Raw genomic sequence first — 20,343 nt, forward strand, 5'->3', positions numbered from 1 at the left:
GAAGGGAGGTTAAAGAGATAATTAGAGAAATTCTGAAGAATTTCAGCAGATGCTAGAAAAATAAAATTAGAATATTCAAGAATCAGGTAATTTTTCACTTTCTCACATTTTACTGGAGATTAGCTTTTACTTGAGGGTCAAACAGGCTGTCAATTTTCTCACTAGATTTTGTCCAGAACATAATTTTTAGAGCAATTTCTGCTTTATTATGAGCGTTGTCTTCTTTATAACTCCAATATTTCATAACAAAATTGTGAATTTGGAAGAAAAGCTGTGATTACAAGTATTAGTCATAGTTTCCAGCATCATTTCTGTATTCAACACTACCGGTAAGTTTTTCTATGGAGATGCTTTTTCCTAAATTGCTAGTAGAAATTAAAATTCAGTAACGTTTAACAGTAACATATCAGCCTGTAAACTATTTTTCATATCCTCAATTCCAATCCAACTGGCAGTGAATTATGGTCCTAACTCTATCCCAAATAAAAATACAGAGGACCCTCACATCTCTTTCCTTACCCATAGCACGTCATCTACTATTTTTAGCTATCCTGCAAGACTGCTTAGCAGATTTAAAAGTTCATTAATCAGGATTATAATAGACAAAGAAAAAAATGGGAAGAACAGCTACTTCTTTATAAGACTACCAAAGTCTAATATTGTTAATGTTAATAAATATAATTATAGTACTTAAGATGGAGACATCTTGAGGAAAATTACTATGGACATTTTTTATCTCATGAAAAAAAACAATATCATAACAAAATACTAAGGTGTTATTATAGTTTGTGTCATTATCTTCAAAACAGTTACTCAAAGTAAAAGACATAGACCAAAAGGATTCTCATAAAGCAACAAGCATTTCAAGGAACTAAGGTAAATGAGCAACATAAACAAAACAAACTAACATATTAAAATATTTCTGAAACCTCAGAATACGTAATTTGAGGAAGTATTTAAACTTCTCTGTTTAAATCTGTTTGAGTCTTCTAAAATTTGCTTCTTTATCTGTATACACATAAACAACATACTGTGCTTCTTATGTAAGAGAAGTTATGCGATATTTAAGCTTGCGTGTCTGTCTGACTTATTTCACTTAAGACTATGTTCTCAAATTGCATCCATTTACCTATGAATGCCACACATTTACCCTTCTTTATGGCAGCTTCATACATCATTATATATAAATATATTTTCCCTATCCATTCATCCATTGATAGATTTATACACTGTTTCTAAGATCTAGCTATTATATTGTGCTGATTATAAACATGGGTATGCATGCATCTCTGTAATATGATGATTTCAACATTTTGGAATGATTTCTACAGCAGGAATACCTGGGTCAAAAGGAATTTCTATTTTTAGTTTTTTTGAGGTATCTCCACCCTGGCTTCCATAACGGTTGTACTAGTTTACATTCCCACTAACCATGTAGAAGTTTTGGGGGTTTTGAGACATGATCTTGCTATGTAGTTTAAAATGGCCTGGAACTCACTCTGTAACCCAGGTTGCCCTTGAACTTGTGGGAATCCTCTACCCCAGTCTTTCCAGTGCTGGGATTTACAGGTGTGCACCACCATGGCTGGCTACGATGGACAGTTATCAACATTCTACACCACCAAGTACGAATTTAGCTTAAATTCATCAATTGAATCAAAGTACTGAAGGGTGACAAAAAGCCATTTCTTGGTGTCAAAGAAGTGGGGTTTTTAAAAAATGAAATATAAAAAAGTTACTATTTGAATTTTTAGTAGTGATCCATATAACTTGTAGGTTTTTATGAAAATATAAAACATAGCTTACTTTTTTCTTTATAGTGGAAAACACCACCCCAAATGACCTTCCATGGCTAACCTTAACTTTTCTAAAATAATGAAACGATCACACAGGAGCCCAGGGAGCCCCTCTCTGTGTGGAAATAGCATGGCCCATTCCTAAACTTGTGTCTCACCACAGCCTACTACTATTGCCTAAAGGACCCTTTGGATTGGAAACAAACAGTAAACTGTCTAGCTGGCAAGCATGAAACCAGCTGGCCCACCTCCTTGGTTCTCCAGGCTCACAACCTCAGAATTAACTTACAGTCTCTTTCACTCCCCATATTCTATTAGTCAGTGAGATGCGATCAGAATCACAGAAGCCCAATGCAGAAGAGGCTTAGAAATACGATGTCCATGCTCCCAACCCAGTCCTTGTGTTCACTTAATAAGTAAGCTGGGACCAGATCCCAGGACCCAGTTGTCCTACTGTGCCTTGCTGTGCTCCCCACACATCCCGGATATGAGGACCCGGGGCCTGCCCCTTCATGCCACAGCTCATATTTTAGTTGGGGAAAATTTGAGAATGATTAAGTACTAGAAGAAGTACTAGTGGGGAAGTGCAGTAGGGGCTGGAGGTTTAGCTCAGCGGCATAAGCGCCTGCCTTGGAAGCAGGTAGTCGTGAGTTCGATCCCTGGTACCCATAAAAAAAAAAAAAAAAAGAATTCTCAAAAAGGAGAGGAGAGCATGTGCCAGAAATAGATACCAGGAAAGTCAAAGGGTTTATGGAAAATGGTGAATCTTAAGTAGTAGATTAAAAGAAGATGAACTGCAGAGAGAAAGAGAGCCCGTCCCTGTGTAGGTGGCGAGCATGTCTGTGTGGGTACAGACCTTCCTCCCCACCAGAAACGCAGCACAAAGAATGGAAGCTGGACCTGCGATTTCTGCTTAAGCTAAATTTTCCTTGTCCTCCAAATTTGTTTTTAGTTTCTGTCTGCTGTAGAATAAAGAGGACTAGAACGTTCATACCTCTGGCTGTCTGCTCAAAGGCTCATCAAGTAACTCTGCATCAATCATCCCTTACCTGCTCTCTGCTGCTGACTTTTTAGGGCCTTCTTTCGATGTGGTAAACAAGTATAGGCTTTCTTGATTTTCAGAATAAGGAAACAGCTGCTGAAAGAAGGGTAGGGTGGTGGTAGTGGTGGGGCAGGTATTTCAGCGGTGTTTAAAGCAGATGGAGAGAGAGAAGATTGGAGTGGGATGGGACTGGGGGCAATGGCACTGGAAGTACTCCGGAGGATGCTTTGGAAATACTTTGCAAGTCATGATAAAGGTCTAAGTTAGTATAGTTACATCAGGAGCAGTAGGAGATGGTGGATGGTACAGACATTTCCAAGGAAGAGGAAGGTAGGCCAACAGTTTGAATATCAGGGACCAAAGAAAATGATATTGATGTGGCTCTGAGGATATTAGTCACCAACAGAGGCTACTCAGTCAAATTAAGCTTAGAATCTTCTTTGAAAGCCCTGGTCCGTTTCAGGCCCTGATCACTTGACCCCTAGATAATGGCCTTCCTCCCTTCCTTCATGTATTTCCACAGCAGTCAAACCACTAGTGGAGCTCTTGGCGTGTCACACAACCTGCAGTGGTTCTCATCTACCAAAGCGGAGCAAAGCAAACGCCTCACAGACCTCGGCACCACTGAGGCTTCTGATACCTGCACAATAGGGTGGCTACCAGGAGTACTAACTTCTAAAAGTAAACAGCATGCTAAGCAGATATTTCAAGAATTTTATTTTGTCCAAATGTTTTAAAGCCTATTTTCACAACAAAACAATCATCTCAACTCATATATCCTTAAAGATTTCTAAAAATCAATTCCATTTTAAAAGATAAAGTAATTATAGCTGGCCAAATATGATACAGCATGTGCTTAAGTAATGTCTTACTAAGTACACTTCTATCAGAAATGAGTTTTGGTAGGGCATCAATTTTTACTGTTTCACTTTAAAACATTTGCACAATATAACTCTTCAAAAACCAAAAGTTCTAGAGCTCAATGAAACAGTATTTGTGTGATAAGTAAGACAGTGACCTGGTATCTACATTCAGCCAAGAAACAGGGCAGATTGCAACCAGCTAGACAAATGCCTTTTGACAAATGTTTCAAAAATGATAAAAGTGGTGGCATTTAGTCCAAAGATTCTGTTAAACTTAGTTTCACTGTTTTACTCCTTGAATTAAGCCCCTATATGTCTTCTGAAAGACAGACATTTTTAGCACAGACTAGAAGTATAGATAATACTAAAATGTTCCTAAGTTTTAAACTCTTGATTTTGACCATTATATGGCAGTACTGTTGCAACAAAAATTGTTTCATGACCAGAGATCTATGAATACTTATTTCTAGGAACTGTTATTCAAAACTCATCTGTAGATTATACATTACTAATTAATTTTACTATGTAATATCACTTCCTGAGTATTCCTTTAGGTGGAAGAGGAGAAAAGTTCAGGAGCTAAATAAAATAAAGTTACATATAAAGGTAGTTTCCAACTATCTCCTAAATATTTACATATTACTTATTCATGTAAGTAAATTAGATCTATACTTATTTTTACCCTATCAAACATCCTCTCTCTCTCTCTCTCTCTCTCTCTCTCTCTCTCTCTCTCTCTCTGTCTGTCTGTCTGTCTCTCTCTAGATAGTCTTGCTGTGACCCAGGCCAGCCTTCACTTTGCTGTGTAGTTCAGGCTGGCCTCACAGTTGCAATTCTCCTGCCTTAATCCCCCACATGCTGGGATTACAGGTGTGCGCCACCTTACTCACCAGTTTTGTGAATACACAAACATAAGAAATAGCATTCTGGTCCTAAAAAAGAATCCTTTCTCTGAGAAACAGATCTTTTGAAGTTTAGTCTCTAAAATCAGAGATTTACTTGAAATACTTGGAGTTTCTGAATTTATCATGGAACTGTGTTAAAAATCAAAGCTAAGGCTGAGGCAGAAAGATTGCTGCGAGTTCAAGACCAGCATGGGCTACAAAGTGAATTCAAGGACAGCCTAAACTGCAGAATGAGGCCATCTCAAAAACAGAAACAAGAAATAAAGTTCACTGGAATTATTTAATATTAGCAAGTATTTATTAAACACCTGCTATTTACCTGTGTATTTAAGCCACACTATATGTAGTAATAAATATACTGCAAAAATTTTCCAAGTCGAATATAATTTTGGCACTTCGCCCATTACAAACAAACCACTTTCTATAAAAGGCAATGGTTTGGGTGGCTGCTTTGAGTGAGATTGTTTTAAGAAACAATTGCAGCTACTACTCCAATAGTAATTGGAGTGCCATTATAATCATTTTTACCTACTACTTCCAGGAATTCTCACAGATGCTCCTTAGGGGTAGATACTACTGTATTATTCTTATTTCCCAGACACCTCAGAAGCACCTGAGGGTGCACTGCCAATGAGTGACCTGAGATTCAAACCCAGTACCACCTTAAGAACTGGTCTGAAAAACCTTTTGGGAACTGTGCTTTTGTCCAGCACCATTTCTTGCTTTTAAAAATGTACTTTCACCACATCACTTTAGATAGAGAGTTTTTTCCTGCTTCTCTCTAATACATATTTAAAATTTGAAAAATATCTTAATGCTAGAGAATTAAGAATTCAAAGCAAAGTCCCTTTTTTGTACTATAGCTTAAAGAAAGCATTTAGCAATTAATTGTTTTCACTTTTGCAAGAAAACAAAAAAAAGTAGATATGACTTTCCCTGAGATACAAGTTGAATACAATCTATCATCTGTCTTTTCTAAAAGATGTTACTATGCTACTTCAGAACTTGTGGTTATGGTTTGTTTTTTATTTAAAGAGTCATTTTATTTTTTGTTCATTATAACATCACCTGATAAAGAATCCAAAGGCTAGTAAGTACATTTTAACCAATCTAATAAAATAAGTATCCAGGCTGGGAAAAAAGGAGGAAGAAAATTGGAGCTAGAGCAGGAAATCAAGCCATTGATTCTGGAAAAAAATAATCAAATATACTCAACTTTTGTCAAAAGCTAGTAGTATACTCAAAATGATACAGGATGTAAAATTTACTTTAATAAATATCTCCTTTGTCTCAGACCTTTCATTAAAAACCAAAACAATAGTCATTTAAGCTTCACAAAATCAAATCTAGTATATTGCCTTGTCATTCAATCCAACTATAGATGCAGGAAAAACTCCTTTCCTAGAGATTTGGGAGAATAAGATTCAAGAGCATCTGAGGTAGAGAATAATTTCTTTGTAGCCATTATAGAAAAGTGTGAAATACAAAAGAAGCTACCCAAACAGTGGAAAAGAAAAGAATGAAAAATGTATTTAACACAATTCTTGTTTTAAAGAATAGCTTTTGAAAAACTATAGCTGTCTGATGAAGCTCAATTAAAAAATTATTGTTGTCTTAAATTTTAAGGGCTTCAAACAGTTCTTAACTGAACATGGAGGACAAAAGTCTGAGCTGAGAACCCCACCAAATAGTTACTGTAACCCACACTTTAAACTAACAATGCCAGAAACATAAAACCTCATCACTGTATCCCAAGAGTTTAAAATTGGTATTATAACTATAATAAGCTTACATTCAAATGTGATTTGAAAAGGCAAAAAAATTGTTTAAGGAATTGTGTAAAAAATGGTAAAATAAGATTAGAGAATGGGGATAATTTAAAAAAAAACTATAAATTAATAAAATGTAGCATCTAAATCACTTTTTCAAAGAGCACCTGGTGGCTCAACACTGGAAAACTGCATGACCAGAATTCTGGTCACTGCTATGACCAGAGCCCTGCTATGTGGTGTGAGGTGGACGGAAACTTGGAAGCCATGGTAGAGACGCAGAAGACGTCCAATAGCAGTGGAACAGGAACAATGGCAATGACTGGGGTAGGTTCCAGATATTTTTAAGATTGGCAGAACTTAGGGGCTGGGGATTTAGCTCAGTGGCATAAGTGCCTGCCTTGCAAGTGTGTGCTCATGAGTTCGATCCTTAGTACCGATAAAAAAGAAAAAGACAAAAAAAAAAAAAAAAATTGGCAGAACTTGCTGATGAATCCAGTATGTCAAGAGAGGAAGAGACAAATCAAAGGTCACTAGTAAATTTCTAGACCACTGCAGAATGTTGTCACTTATGGAGATAGGAAATACTGAGATGGGTGTAGGTTTAAGGAGCGAAGTCAAGAGTTGTTTGGATTATGTTAAGTTCAAAAGTGTCTCAAGTTTTGAAGAGCAAATGATAGGCTGACAATAAGCACCTGTAGTTGAAAAGATTGGATTTGAAGATAAATATTTGGGAACCACTGAATATATATCTGACATTTAAAATCCACAGAGCTGGATGAAGTCATCTGGAGAGATCGAGTAGAGAAAGGAGCTGGGAACTCCAACACCTTAAGTAAAAGACAAAGGGGCGGGAAGAAAACCAGAAGAATGTTGCTATTATGAAGAAGTGGCCAACAAGCTGGAAACCCAGAGTCTGGTAAGGCAGGAACAGAGATGCTGGCCACAGGGCCCTGGTCAGGTGCAGTCTGGAGGTGGGAGAGACATGGTGGGCTCAGTAGAGGGTAGTGGAAGAAGACAGACAGACATAGCTTCACACCTAACCTCTCTCTTTTGGTGGTCCCCTTGAACAGATGGCATTGTGTTTATGTATTCTTGCATGTTTTTCTTACATGTATTTCTTACATGTTTACCTGCTTCTATTATAAGACAAGTACTCACTTGATTGCAGGACCCACCCATACCTATTCAGCTTTGCATCTCCAACTCCTAGTTCTTTGCCTGGCACATGTCAAAGATAAGTGAAAATGTTGGACAAACAAATAAAAGAATACTGGGTACTTGTACCTCTGACTTCTATCTCTTCATTTCTAAATAAAAAATTTCTCGAAATACTCAACTAAATTTTCAATACATGCACATGTTTTGTCTTCTGAGGCATCGTGGTTTCTAATGGTGATGTGAAAAGCAATCATAGTAATTAAACAAATCTTAAAACATGCTAACATTTAGGTAAGCTTACTCCGATCCTAAAGTCTGTCAGGGACTCGCACAAAGAAAGTTCAAGCCTGGTTTTACCCTTGAATAAGCTTTCTGTTAAGTAGGAAAGTCTAGTTGAGCTTAGCTCCATATAGATCATAAACCATGAGTATGTAAAAAGTAGTTTTATGTACTTGATTATTTTGCTTTGTTTTTAATAAAGAACTTTAAAAACAGAATCAAAATACCAAAATAGGGGCCACAGTTATATCTCAGTGCTGCATTTTTATTTAAGTTTGATCTCCTTCTACAATATATATAGATATATATATCTATCTAACAGTAAGAGAAATAAAGGCAATCTGGAAGAAGTGAAAACACTGACCCTCTGAATATAATTCTTTAGGAATCATATTTTTTCAAAATGATACTTCAAATATAAATCCAGGCATGTTATATAGAGTTAACTGTGTTTCATTAATCACTAGGAATAGAAAGCACAAGATTAGGATTTCATTTTAAAATCAAGTTAGACATTCATATTAGCTATGCACTATGATGACTTTAAATGCAAATGAGATTATTCAATAAAGTAAGTCTATAAAAATACAAATACAAATTTTTAAATCCCTGCTCAAGCCAGTTCTTTTTTCAATATCAGCATTCTCCAAATCAACAATCCTCAAAATAAACAGTAGAATTGATGTAAGACATATACCCAATATCAATGCTGCTGTGAATATGCCTACCCTACACTCCTAAATATACTTCTAAGTAGAAAATATTTAATCAAACCTAAACTTCCTGGTGATGAAATAAAAGACCAAGTGAATGTTCACCAAAATGGTGCCCATCTTCTTCATCTTCCCCACCCTCGCCTCTCTCCCAGTTGCTTCTGACTTTCCCTAGAAAGTGGCTAGAAATTTCACTCAATCTTTTTTTTTGTCCTGTGGAATTCTACAGTCTATCCATCTTGGTTGTTATCTACAGCATTCTAGTGTAGACCCCAATCATCTCTGGCTTGGATTACATATTTTCCCTAACTTGTCTACTTCCTTCCATATTCATATTATAGTCATTCTGCTCCCAAATGACAGGGAAATTTGAAAGCATCTCTCAAATCATCTCACATATCTATTTAGTGCCTCCCCAGTGATGAGAGAATAAATCCAGACTACTTAGTAAAGCCATCGATCTGCTCTGAGCTGCTCTCATTCTCTTCAACTCAACTATCCTTCTCTTTTGCCCTCCAGGGCAAGTAGCACTGGATCTTTCTGATAAACCCTGCCTAGCTGTTCAGCCCCTGCACCTTCTTTATCTATGATTTCCTTTGGTGGAGATGTGGGCTGCTCTCCAGTCTCTATTTGCTGAAACCTTAATACTAAAATCCTTTAAGACCCAAGGATCTTTTCTAGACTGATAACAAAGGATCTCCATGAAGAAAAGAAGCTCATGCTATTTGTTTAATAATCCAGTTACTGCGAAACTAGTAGCCAAATAAATGCTCTGACTGTACAGGTCAATTCAAGGCGCTAATATGATTCATCAATCTTTAAGTAAGAAGTTTACAGTCTAAAAGGATTCTCTCTTCTTACATTCTATATTAGATTGCCAGCCATGAAAATACTAGCTGGGTTTGGCCTTGGGAGGCAAAGTATTAGTAGAAACCTTTAAGTCAGTCCTTAAAAATTTAACATGGTTTTCCAAAGCTCTACAGCCACAAGAGAAATTATAGATAGGGAGAAACTTAGGAAAGAAGGAAGAAAGGAAGGAGAGAAGGAAGGAAACATTCAAGAAAAAATAAAAGCTCAGAAAGCAATTCTCCTTGATAAATCTGACCTGCCTTATGTCATGGTTTTCAGCTTGAATTTGGCAGGGGAGACAACAGCATTAACTTACTGTATTCTCCTCCAGATCTGCTTTTCTAGATTTTTGCATAAGTCATAGGAAACGCTGTACAGAGCTATGGAATGCAGCAGTCAGATGGGGGTGTTAGATTACATGCTTTTAGTTTTCCCGTGAAACCTCTCATTTTAAATGCAGAAATACCCATAATATCACATTTTAGGGACATCTTCTCAAATGCTTCAAATACACTTGACCCTAACTAGCTGGAGCCTGGTGCCAGCTGCAGAGCCTCTTTGTGCCAGAGATAAAGGTTCGCTGCAAATTGTTACAAATGATCCAGCATTGGTTCAGCTGAAATTCTCATTGTTCTTCCTTTGCTAACTTTATCACAAATTATCTACCAAGCCCTGGGAGAACAACTTCCATAATTTCTTACAAGTGCAAATAGAGCAAATGAAAGGCTGAATCTGGTGATTGTCCTTGGTAAGCTTTCCTGGAAATCGGTCCAAGAATTCTACACTCCTTTCCTTTTAAATCCTTTTCTTGAACACGTTCCAGTCCTTCACATATGTTCTTTCTTTCTCCTCCCAATTCTGGTGCCAGGGTTCCCTGTCTATCTTTTTAAGCAATCTGGCTACTACTTTTCTCAGGGAGGAGCACCCTGCTTTGTATTGAGCAACAAACTGAGGACATGAATAAACTTTTCAAACACTGCATCATGGGCACAGACTTGGCTTTCCTTGATTAAGTTAAAAGTCAGTGAGGTTAACTTATTGAAATTAAACCGGGCTGCATTTTTGAAGTGGAACAAATGGAATCTGCCACAGCAAGCCTCATTGTTTTACTTAATAAATGTGTCTGGCAGCGATGGGTGCACTACACTGGCAGGTCTGGATACTGAAGCATGGCTTAAGGAGTACACAGCCCTCTGCATTTATAAGGCAGAGTCTTGAACCACACAACTGTTTGAAGGCAGAAAGAAAGAGAAGGAAGAAGCCAGGGATGAGACCTCTCTGGACCTTAAAAGCATAATGAATCAAAAGCTGAAAAACTCACCAGAGAGCAAGAAGGACTACAGTGAAGGAATTGCCTACTCCAGGTTCTGTGGAAGCAGAGACTTAGAAAACTAAAAACAAGTAACACATTAAAGGGAGGTATTATGAATGTCCATAACTTTGGGGGCTTAAATAATATTTTATGCTTTGATTGCAAATATTTGTTAATATAGAGAGACTGACTTCATGCAATACTAAAGTGTATTTTTACAAATTTTGAAAACAGTAACATTTTCCTAAATGGCACTGGTCAAGGCAGGAAAAATTTATTTCAAGGCAACAGAGTTGACAAGAGAAAGTGTTAACAGAATCCTATTTAAAAGTATCTGTTTTTGATCTTCAGGGATAGAGCAATAGCTTTAACAGTCATTAGTACACAGCACTTTTTATGTAATAGTTGAATACGCATAATATTTGAGCTACCACCTTTGAAATTCTAAGCAAAAATTTTTTAGAAACTAAGTTGACAGCCTCAGCAATATCAAAATCTAAAAACAATCTAAATCTAAAACAATCAAAATCTAAAACCAATGTCAAAAGAAAGCCAGCTATATTACTTGGGGGGGAATTAGCCAAAATATATTACAAAATGTTGTATTTTCATTTTAAATTTAATTTCACATTTGGAAGAAATATATAATTATAGTAACACACATTCATTTGAAATGTGCAGGGGTTCTACAGACTACACACCCATGGATAGCAATTTAAATGAAATTAAAGTTGTAATTTGTGATTTTAGTTAGTGACCTGTTCTCTCATTTAAAAATCATCTATCTACATTTGAAAAAAGCTTGCATTTGAAAAATTCCTGGGTATTTGTAATAGCATGTTTAAATTTTTCTGGAAACTATGAAAATAACCTTCCAGTCAAACTGTATATACGATTCATTTGAAATTAGTCCCATTTTCAAAGTGACTGGAGAACAACTTTTAGGAGATAATTCCAGCTATCACTCCTGTTGCTGAGCTTACACTGTTCCTCTATCCATTTAGAAAAGGCCCCAAGATATTTTCTCTAAAAGTAGAAAAGTAAAAATGATAAATCAAGTTTAGCCAGGAGTGGTAGCACAAGCCTATAATCCCAGTATTTGTGAGGCTGAGGCAAGAAATATTTGCAAGTTCAAAACCAGTCTGGGCTACAAAAAGAGCTCAAGGCCAGTTGAATTGCATAGCAAGACACTGTCTTAAAAAAAAAAAAAATCAAGTTTGTGTTTTCAAACAGGCATTTTGTTTTTAGCTAATGTTCTGAGAAAACCAAGATCTCAGTGTTTTCAAAGATTCTGTTTTTGTGAGCCCTAATAATTAAGTACTTTTGTTCAATTACATCTACAGAACTTAAAGAACTTCTTCTCTATTCTCCCTAAATCATAGCTTCCCAAACTCTTAAAATCACTTCTCTGAAGCTGAAGTCAAGTGAAAAGTTTAGAGCAGTAAATCAACTGGACAAAATCATATGTACAAAAAAGAACTCTCTGACGCTTAGTTTGGCAAATTAACCTGTTGAAATTTCCAGCCCTGGCAAAGTCATTAGAAGAGAAGGAGTAATAGTCGTCACTCTGCGCATGCCAAAACTGCTGGGGGGCCATTTGTCATCACGCATCAAACATCCTCCTATGTGAGCATAGAAATGGGGAAGCAGATAAGTCACCCCCTCCCCCTCGACAGAGAATAAACTTCACCACGTAAAACCTTTTCCCAATCATTCCAAATAGCAGCTATAATTTAAAGTCATGAACCCTGTATCTGACAAGGATGGAAAGCAAAAAAGGCAAATAAATATCCTTCCACTGGAGGATAAAAGCTCACTCTGATGCCGACTGCTGATAACTATTATTCTGTCGCTGGGGAGAGTCCTGGTCTGGCTGAGACAGGAGGCCAGGCAATGGGGCATAGCTCTGGGCAGCTTTGGGGACCGCTCCAGAGATACTGCAGTGAGTACCAGCAGTGCACAGCCACCCAAAAGGTCCCACATTTTTTCAGCTCCTTCTCACTTTGCAACCAACTGGCCTTGACATTTTTACCCCACTTCCAGCTAGTTTTTCCAAGCCCCATAAAAGATGTTTCTGAACTGAAGTGACAGAAGCTAGTTAAGCCAGAAAGAAGACAATGTCCAACAGCAAATGCCAAGTCAGCTTATTCAGCCACAGCAGGCACTGCTTCTACCTCCAGTTCTTCAGGAGAAAATGAATTCCGAGACTAACTCAATCTATGGGGCTCCACACTTAGAAAGGTGGAGGGACTCAGAAACTAGGTCTTCTCCATTTCCCTTTCTGCCTCTGTATTAATTGACCAGATCCACTAATATGCATGTCCAGAGATGGAAAAAGACAGTAACAACATTAGCAGGCAATACAAGCAGTTTCAGAGCAAACAAAGCCATTGATTTCAGTACTTTTAATAATGAAAAACATTTTTAAATCAAGAACTAAGTGGTGAGTAGAACAAGAAAGAGAATTTTTGATCTCTTGGCTCCTGAAGACACTGGTACATAAATGTAGGAGGTTCCCTGCCATGAAGACTTTAGAATGTAAGAGGCCGAAATTATGGCCACATGAAGAAAATAATCTGCACTTTCTTTCCAGGATCCAATGGCCATCCAGATCAGTGCATGTGTGTGATCTCACTTGACTCACCCTGGGCACCACCATCTCACCACAAGGTCTTTCCCCTCTCCCCTTCCCCACCAAGTACTGCACTTTTCAGGCACAGCCTGCCTGGTGTTTCTTCAGGAGGGTGGCTGACCTGCTGTCCCCGGAGTTCCTCCCCTCACCCACTGTATGCCAGTCTTTCTCTGCTCCCTACTTTCTGTCTAGGCCTACTTTCTGTCTAGGGGCTGGCTGCGGACGTCTGGCTTCTTCCTCTCTAGACCTCTGTGTATTTTTCTCTTTCCATTTCCTGACCTACCTTCTTCCCACTATCATTCCTTCCCACGCCCTTCCGTCGGAACAGGTACGCTTATCTCTCCATCTGGCAGATCTTTCTCTCCACCGCCTGCCTGCCTGCCTGCCTGCCTTTCTCTGCCTGTGTGTCTGGCTCTCCCCATAGGGGCCTCCTGTTCCATGCTGGTGCTGGGTTCTCTGCTGCAAGTGCAACTGTGCAGGAGCAGCTACTGGCACGTGCACTTTTCTATTTCTTTTATCTCTCTGCATCTTTATTGCTGGTATACACTGAAATACCGCTGTACTTGAGGCTCTCTTCCCTTGGATTTCATTGTGGGTCCTTAACATATCTCTCCCTGTTGTTTTCCCCACACCCTGCACAAGCCTGGGGTTTTCAACATAGCTTCTCTGGTGGGTAACACACGCATCCTGGTATTAACACTGTCTGTGCTATTCTGAGTGCCCTCCTAACCATACTCACTTCCGAATCTCTCTGACCGAATCACCCCTACCTTGTGGGTTCACATACAGTTCCTTAGGTGTGAGAAGGCGTGTGCAGGCGAGTGGAGGAGCCTCTCTAAACTCAGCTGACTCAGGTTCACACTCTAGCACAGCTTGCTTCCTAGTCTTCTCCCTATGCATTTAAAGTGCCTGACACTAGTGGGAGCTCAACAGATGTTAATTCTTTTTCCCAGTTTTATCCGAATAAGTATGTGAGGCTGCGTCTAGGTGTCCCTCGGTCCCTGGCTTTATGAAATCTTTTGGCAGTGTGTTCCACGTTATGGACTAGGCTATTTATCACGACACCAAGCTGGTTTTTATCGCCCTTCGACTCTACCCTCTTCTGTCTGCAGTACGGCATTGCCGGACCCCATACCGTATAGCCTTCTTCCAGGCAATGTGCCCATCCTGGGGTCGCTTTCATCCCACTGAGTGGCCCCCGGTTATCTACTGGTCTCTTTCTCGGTGCCCTACCGGTCTCCCACTTTTCATCACTGGGAGAGCGTTCCCGGATCTGTGACCCAGTGGCGGCGTCCGTGAGTCTGCGCCTCTCCCCGCACTCGGGGTGCGTGTGTGTCCCGGAGGACCCCCAGCCGCGGATTAGCCGGAGGCTGCGGGACGGCAAGGACGCTCAGTACGCTCGTCCCACCTTCAGGATCGCTCTTGGCCGCTGGGTCCCAGTCAACCCGGGACGCGGCGCGTCCTCCGGGGACGCCGAGCTTCCGCCAGTTTCCTTCCCCGAAAAACCCTCAGTCATCTCACTGAGTGTGCGTCAGTCCTCGGGCGCCTCCGGGAGCGCACGGCGTCTGGGTCCCGGGGCCCGGGTCTGCAAAGTGCGTCCCCTCCCTGCGCTCGGAGCGTCGCGTTCTGGCCACAGCGAGCACACGGGGTCCGCCCGCCCCGGAGCGCCCGAGTCCTGGAGAGCCTGGGAGCGAAGTTGTGTCCCGGCCACAGGCGCGGCGCCGGTGTCCCAGTCTCTGCGGGTCCCGGAGCCCACGGAAGCGCCGACAGCTGGTGCCGCCCGGTTCTTTACTGGTAGGCGGCGCGCGCCCCGCTCCCGGCCGCGGTCGGCGTCGTCGCCCCGCTCCTTGCCCCGGGGCCTCTCTCCCTCCGGGCAGCAGATGAGCTGTGAAACCCGCGAACGCCGTCGGAAAGTCCCGCAGCGCCCGTGCCGCCGCCCGGGCCGCGGCTGCCACGGCCCCGCCGCCAGGGGCCGCCCGTCCTCGCGTCGCCCGCCGCTCCCAACGCCGCGGCACCGGCGCCCCTGGCTGGCTCCGCGGGCGCCGCTCCGAGCCCTCGCCTCCCCGAGCGTCGCCGACCCCGTCGCCTCACCTTGTGGCTCTGGTAAGTCTCGAGCGCCCGGATCGCCGTCTCGGTGAGCTTCACATGTAGCACGGTGATGTGGTCCTGCCCTAGCCGCCCGCAAGACAGTCCGTAGCGCTGCTCCTCCCGCAGGCCCGCCGCTCCCCCCGCCGCCATCTTAAACTCCCCGGGGTGCAACCGCCGACGCCGCTTGGGCTGTAGCCTCCACTGCGGCCGCGGCTGCTCGGGCTTCTGCAGCCGCCGCCGCAGCTACGGCCATCCCGCTGCTGACGTACTGTCATAGACTGCGCGCAGCCGGACCTCAGGCTGCCACCGTCGCCGCCCACCCCACCCCACCCTCGGCCGCGCGCCCCGCCCCCGGAGCGTCTCATTGGCTCGATTTCCCTCGGGGCGGATTTCATTGGTCGCCTCCTCTCATGAGGGCGGGGCCCAAAGTCGCTAGAGTTTTGCTCCCGGGATGGGACGTCCCAGAAAAGAGAGGCTGACGTCAGAGTGACGAACCAATTTAATCACACTTGACGTCACGTCTGGTTGTCTGGGTTTACTGGCCGCGATTGGCCGGGCCGATTTGGGGATCCCCCTGATCACTGAGTGTCCAGTAACCAGGGTACGGTTACTTGGAGTCGGAGCCTCGCCTATCGGGGACTGTAGTGGAAAATCGGGAGAGGAGCTACCCTTGCTGCTCCGGTGGTCCTCGGAGAAAATGATTGGGGGCCGAGACAGGACTGTCCCCGACGCCAGCGGAAGGAGCGAGGAGACGCGGCAGGCGGGGTCGGAGTTCAGTGCTGGGGTTCAGCTCTGAACTCGAGTCTGCAACCCTACAGAAGGGTTAAATGGGCTTCCTCTGGTGGGCTCCGCGGAATAGAGAACTGCATCGGGGTCTCTTCCAGCTTCGGGATCCCACACCTGGAATCGATGCGTGCTCCTCTGAAACGCCGTGTGGTCAAGATTATGGTTTTTAATGGGTTACGGACAGAGAAGCAGTCATCGTTCAGGTGGTACTGTATCTTTGTCCAAAGGACCCTGTACACGAATAGAGCTGGCCTAAAGTAGAAGAAACAGAGTTTTGTCCATCGTGTTTGCAAGGATAAGGTGTGAGAGAGGATAACCAGAGTTTAACCTAGGAGATAGGCTTTTAAGGGAGATAGAGGCTCTAGGGACCTGGCATGTTTGTCTTTCTCTGCTGATGATCTGGGCGTGAATGTGTCTAATCCAGGTTTATTCAAACTGTGTGTAATCCGGGTAGACTGGCAGGCTTTCCTAGAGGGTGCATTGATTGGATGAGCAGAAGCACCAGATAAAAGCAAACCTTTGATCTGGGCGTGGTGGCGCACAAATGTAATTTCGGCACTTAGGGTGGCTGAGGCAGGAGGATCTCAGCGAGTTTGAGGCCAGCCTGAACTACGTAGTGAGATCCTGTCTCAAAAAACAACAAAACAAAAAAGCAACAACAACAACAAAAAGCACTGAAATGTTTGAAAACATTGAGAAGCAGTTTTAAAAATTTTTTTGAAAACAAAACAAAACAAAACAAAAACCTGAGAAGCACATCGTTACCCTTTGATTGTAAAACCACCTTTTTATTGGGATTCCCAAGTAAAATTTATGCAAAAATTGTAGTCAGTGTTTCCCACCTTTTAAAATAGGAGTAGTGCTATTTTTCCATGATTCACGTCCCTCCCACACCTGAATAAATTCTTCCCCACTCTACAGGTATACTCACTTTTGATTCACCGTAATGTGAATTTCAGGACAAATTGTCTTTCTGTAATGAATGCATGGGTTAGGTTAGGTAGAAACTGCATATTTTGCTGTTTCATCACAGGGGAGTAATTTGTAAATGGATTTAATTTCAACTCACTAGATTTGACTAGCTGTTAAAGCTTGTTAATGTTAGTTTACATTCGTGTTAATACAGAGTGTCAATTATCTTAAAAATTTGAATAGGCAATCAAGGCAATCTCATAAAAATTGGATTAAGAATTTGACTTTTACAAAATATGGAGGGTTTATTATACAAATTTTCTCAGCTTTCCAAAACAAAAATCTTAGACACACCCTATAATCCCATCATTTGGGAGACTGAGGCAGAAGGATTACCAAGAATTTGAGTTCATTTTGGCTGCTTAGTCAGTTCAAGGCTAGTTTGAATTACATAGTGAGATACTGTCTCAAAAAAATCCAATTCTTACCCAAGTAATAGTTCATATCTAATTAAATACCCCCATAGGGAAGGTTACCCACAAAGGCCTTAATTATTTGGTGATCAGAACAAGTAAAACCTGTATCCCACTGTTTTCTGGTGAGGGTAGGTAAATGCCATCCCCGCCCAAATGACATCCTAACCTGGTGTCCTGTTACTCAGAGCTTCTGTGACATCCAAAGGGTGGGGAGGAACAGGGTTTTCACTTTAGTTTTCAGATGTCAAGACTGTGACTTTTTGGTAGTAATTGATTTTTGTTCTTAATTGTGGTAGAAAAATTTGTCTTATGTCCTTATTTTAGTGAATAACAGGTCTTTCAGTGGATAACACTATAGTAGAAGTGCATTAACATTTGCTTGTGTTTTTTCCCTGTTGAGGTTTTCTACTGTTGAAAGCCATGAGTATGTACAAAGTAATATGGGAATCTAGTAGTGTCTCCTAATTGCTGTGTCACTGCATAGTACACATTATCCCTGCCTGAATCAGATGATCAAGTTGTGTTGCTCATACACGTAATTAGTTTTGAGGAAGCTGATGAAAGTTCCTCTTTGGGAAGGTTATTATTGTATGCATATTTTCTGTATCTTTATTCAGTTTCAAGAATTAACCACTGAATAGCAACTAAGTATAAGAGGCTGTGGAGGATTTAAGTCAAACTTCATAGCCTCAAAAGGAATTTTCTGTTTGAATGTGGTGAATAAATCATTACACTCAAAGCAAAAGAACTAGAGAATTAGGACAAGCTAACTTGGATGGTGTTGCTGATAAGCTCAAAATTCAAAGAAAGAAGTCTGAAGATTTGTGTGGGAGTGGTGAAACTTGAACGCTGCTAAAAGGCGGAATATAGTAGATCCTAGATAAGTGGAATGGTGTAGATGGGCAGAGGTCAACCACAAGTGAGCTCAGTGATCATTCTCCTAGAAGCCATCTATTTTATCAGTAAGGAAATGGAGACCCCATTAATTTAAGAGCAACCTGCCAAACCTATTATAAACAGAAGATTTAGGTTTGGAAGCAGCTCTTTCATTTGTCCTTTTGGTACCCGTATACACCAAGGAGCTTGTACCTACTGTTTAAATTTAATCGAGAAGACATCTGCCTTATCATGTATTTCAGCACAGGAGAAACACAGGAAGTAAGCCGCCGCAAGGCCTGCTCAGTCTCCGAGGGTACATTGGAGCGTGTAGTCAGAGGATGTGAGAACGCCAAGGCCTCCTTTGGTCTTCAGTAGCTGGAGTAGTCCCCATTCTTGTTTTCATAGTCATTTGTGACATTTTTGTTGCTAAGGTCACCCACTGAGAGACCCCTGGGACCCACTGGGTACCCAAGAAGGAAGCAGACCAGAGGGTAGAGGTGCTGGGCGGTGGCGAGCTGCCGGTGTTTAAAGAACTCAGGGGTTTCTTGGTCCAGCTGATTGTTGCCAAGTGAATATCCAGGGACTCAGATCTAAGTTTTCAAGAAAAGCTAGGAAACAAAGGATTTTTATGTGGACCGATTTATATTCGTTAACACCTTCCTGAGATTTTAAAGGTATACTCTTTGAACATTAAAAGTCTTTGAGCCAGAGTTAGCCTGCTGATTTCTAGGTTTCCATGTTTGCTTTAGTGATTTCCAAGGTAGAAGGCCATTTTGTCTTAGCAGTTTTTTGAGTTCTTTCTTAATTCTACCTATACAAAAAATCAGTTCATACTAATATCACAATACAAGGCAGTGGTTTCTGCTTTGGAAACAAAACACTGAACCTGTGGAGTTATAGTGAGAAGTTCTCTGGGTGTAGAATTCATCCCTGATACACCTCCTCTGCATTATGTTTGGCTCACACCATTACACTGCTCTCCTTTCAGAATTTTGCCTTGCTCTGTACAAAAATCTCTTTTCTTTGGACAACCGAAGTAAGAGCTTGATGACTTAAAAAAAATGCATTGTTAAACTGGCTGTGATGGCCCACACCTGTAAATCCCAGCACTCAGAAGGCTGAGACAGGAGGGTCACTGTGAATTCAGGAGAGCCTGAGCTGTAGAGTGAGACTCTGTTTCAAAAACCAAAACCAAAAATATCCCCCCTCCCCTGCAAAAAACAACAAAAAAACCCTTAATTGTTTAGGGAGAATAACAATGTAACACCTATGGGAAGGATATACATATTTCTTGTATAAACACAGTTTTCAAGCTAAATGATTATTATTGTATCCTGTATGAATTTTAAAAATCTTAATTCATGTAAGAAACTGTATTATCATCATCATCAATGATTTTTGTAAATTTGGTTCTGAGCCCCTTCATCACATTGAAGGGTAGAACAATAAACCTGTAGATTGCACAAAAAAACCCTAGATGCACAGGAGTCAGGGGCTGGATTATGTCTATCACTACTCATTAGAGGCTCAAGAATTTCTCTATAGGAAGAACTGGGGTAGAGGGCAATGCAGATGAAGGCAGTCGAGGACCTGAATTGAAGCTGGGTTTACACAGCAAACATGCAGTTTGAGTTTGTGAATTTTGAGTAAGGCTCCAGGATTATGAGACCAGAGGATGACGCTCTGTCTCATCACACAGAGACGACAGTGGTCCAAATCCACATGATTTTCTGAAACAGACAGCTAGCTTTTCGGGGAACTCTCCTGCACAGGCAGCCTTTAGGGTGCCAGGTCCAGCCTCCTTCTGTGGCCCTGAAAGGACACTGGACCTGGATTGTGACTCCTGGGAACGGCTGTGGCTTCCTACAAGCTATCTTGTAT

General features: G+C 41.4%; 1 protein-coding gene across 2 annotated transcripts in view; it reads right to left on the minus strand.

Moving 5' to 3' along the window:
- The window catches only part of Ell2 (elongation factor for RNA polymerase II 2), a 67,829-nt gene extending 52,123 nt beyond the window's left edge, over positions 1-15,706 (minus strand). The window contains exon 1 of one of the 2 annotated variants that reach the window (XM_003479437.5): positions 15,413-15,706. In XM_003479437.5, coding sequence (XP_003479485.1) covers positions 15,413-15,559 — 147 coding nt within the window. In that variant the 5' untranslated portion in view covers positions 15,560-15,706. The remainder of the gene's footprint in view (positions 1-15,412) is intronic. The other variant, XM_063245385.1, reaches the window with a different exon arrangement.
- Between the last annotated feature and the right edge of the window lie 4,637 nt (positions 15,707-20,343).

The sequence above is a fragment of the Cavia porcellus genome, unplaced genomic scaffold, assembly GCF_034190915.1.
Source record: "Cavia porcellus strain 051 isolate PalLab524CR breed Dunkin Hartley unplaced genomic scaffold, mCavPor4.1 scaffold_2, whole genome shotgun sequence".
Classification (NCBI taxonomy): domain Eukaryota; kingdom Metazoa; phylum Chordata; class Mammalia; order Rodentia; family Caviidae; genus Cavia; species Cavia porcellus.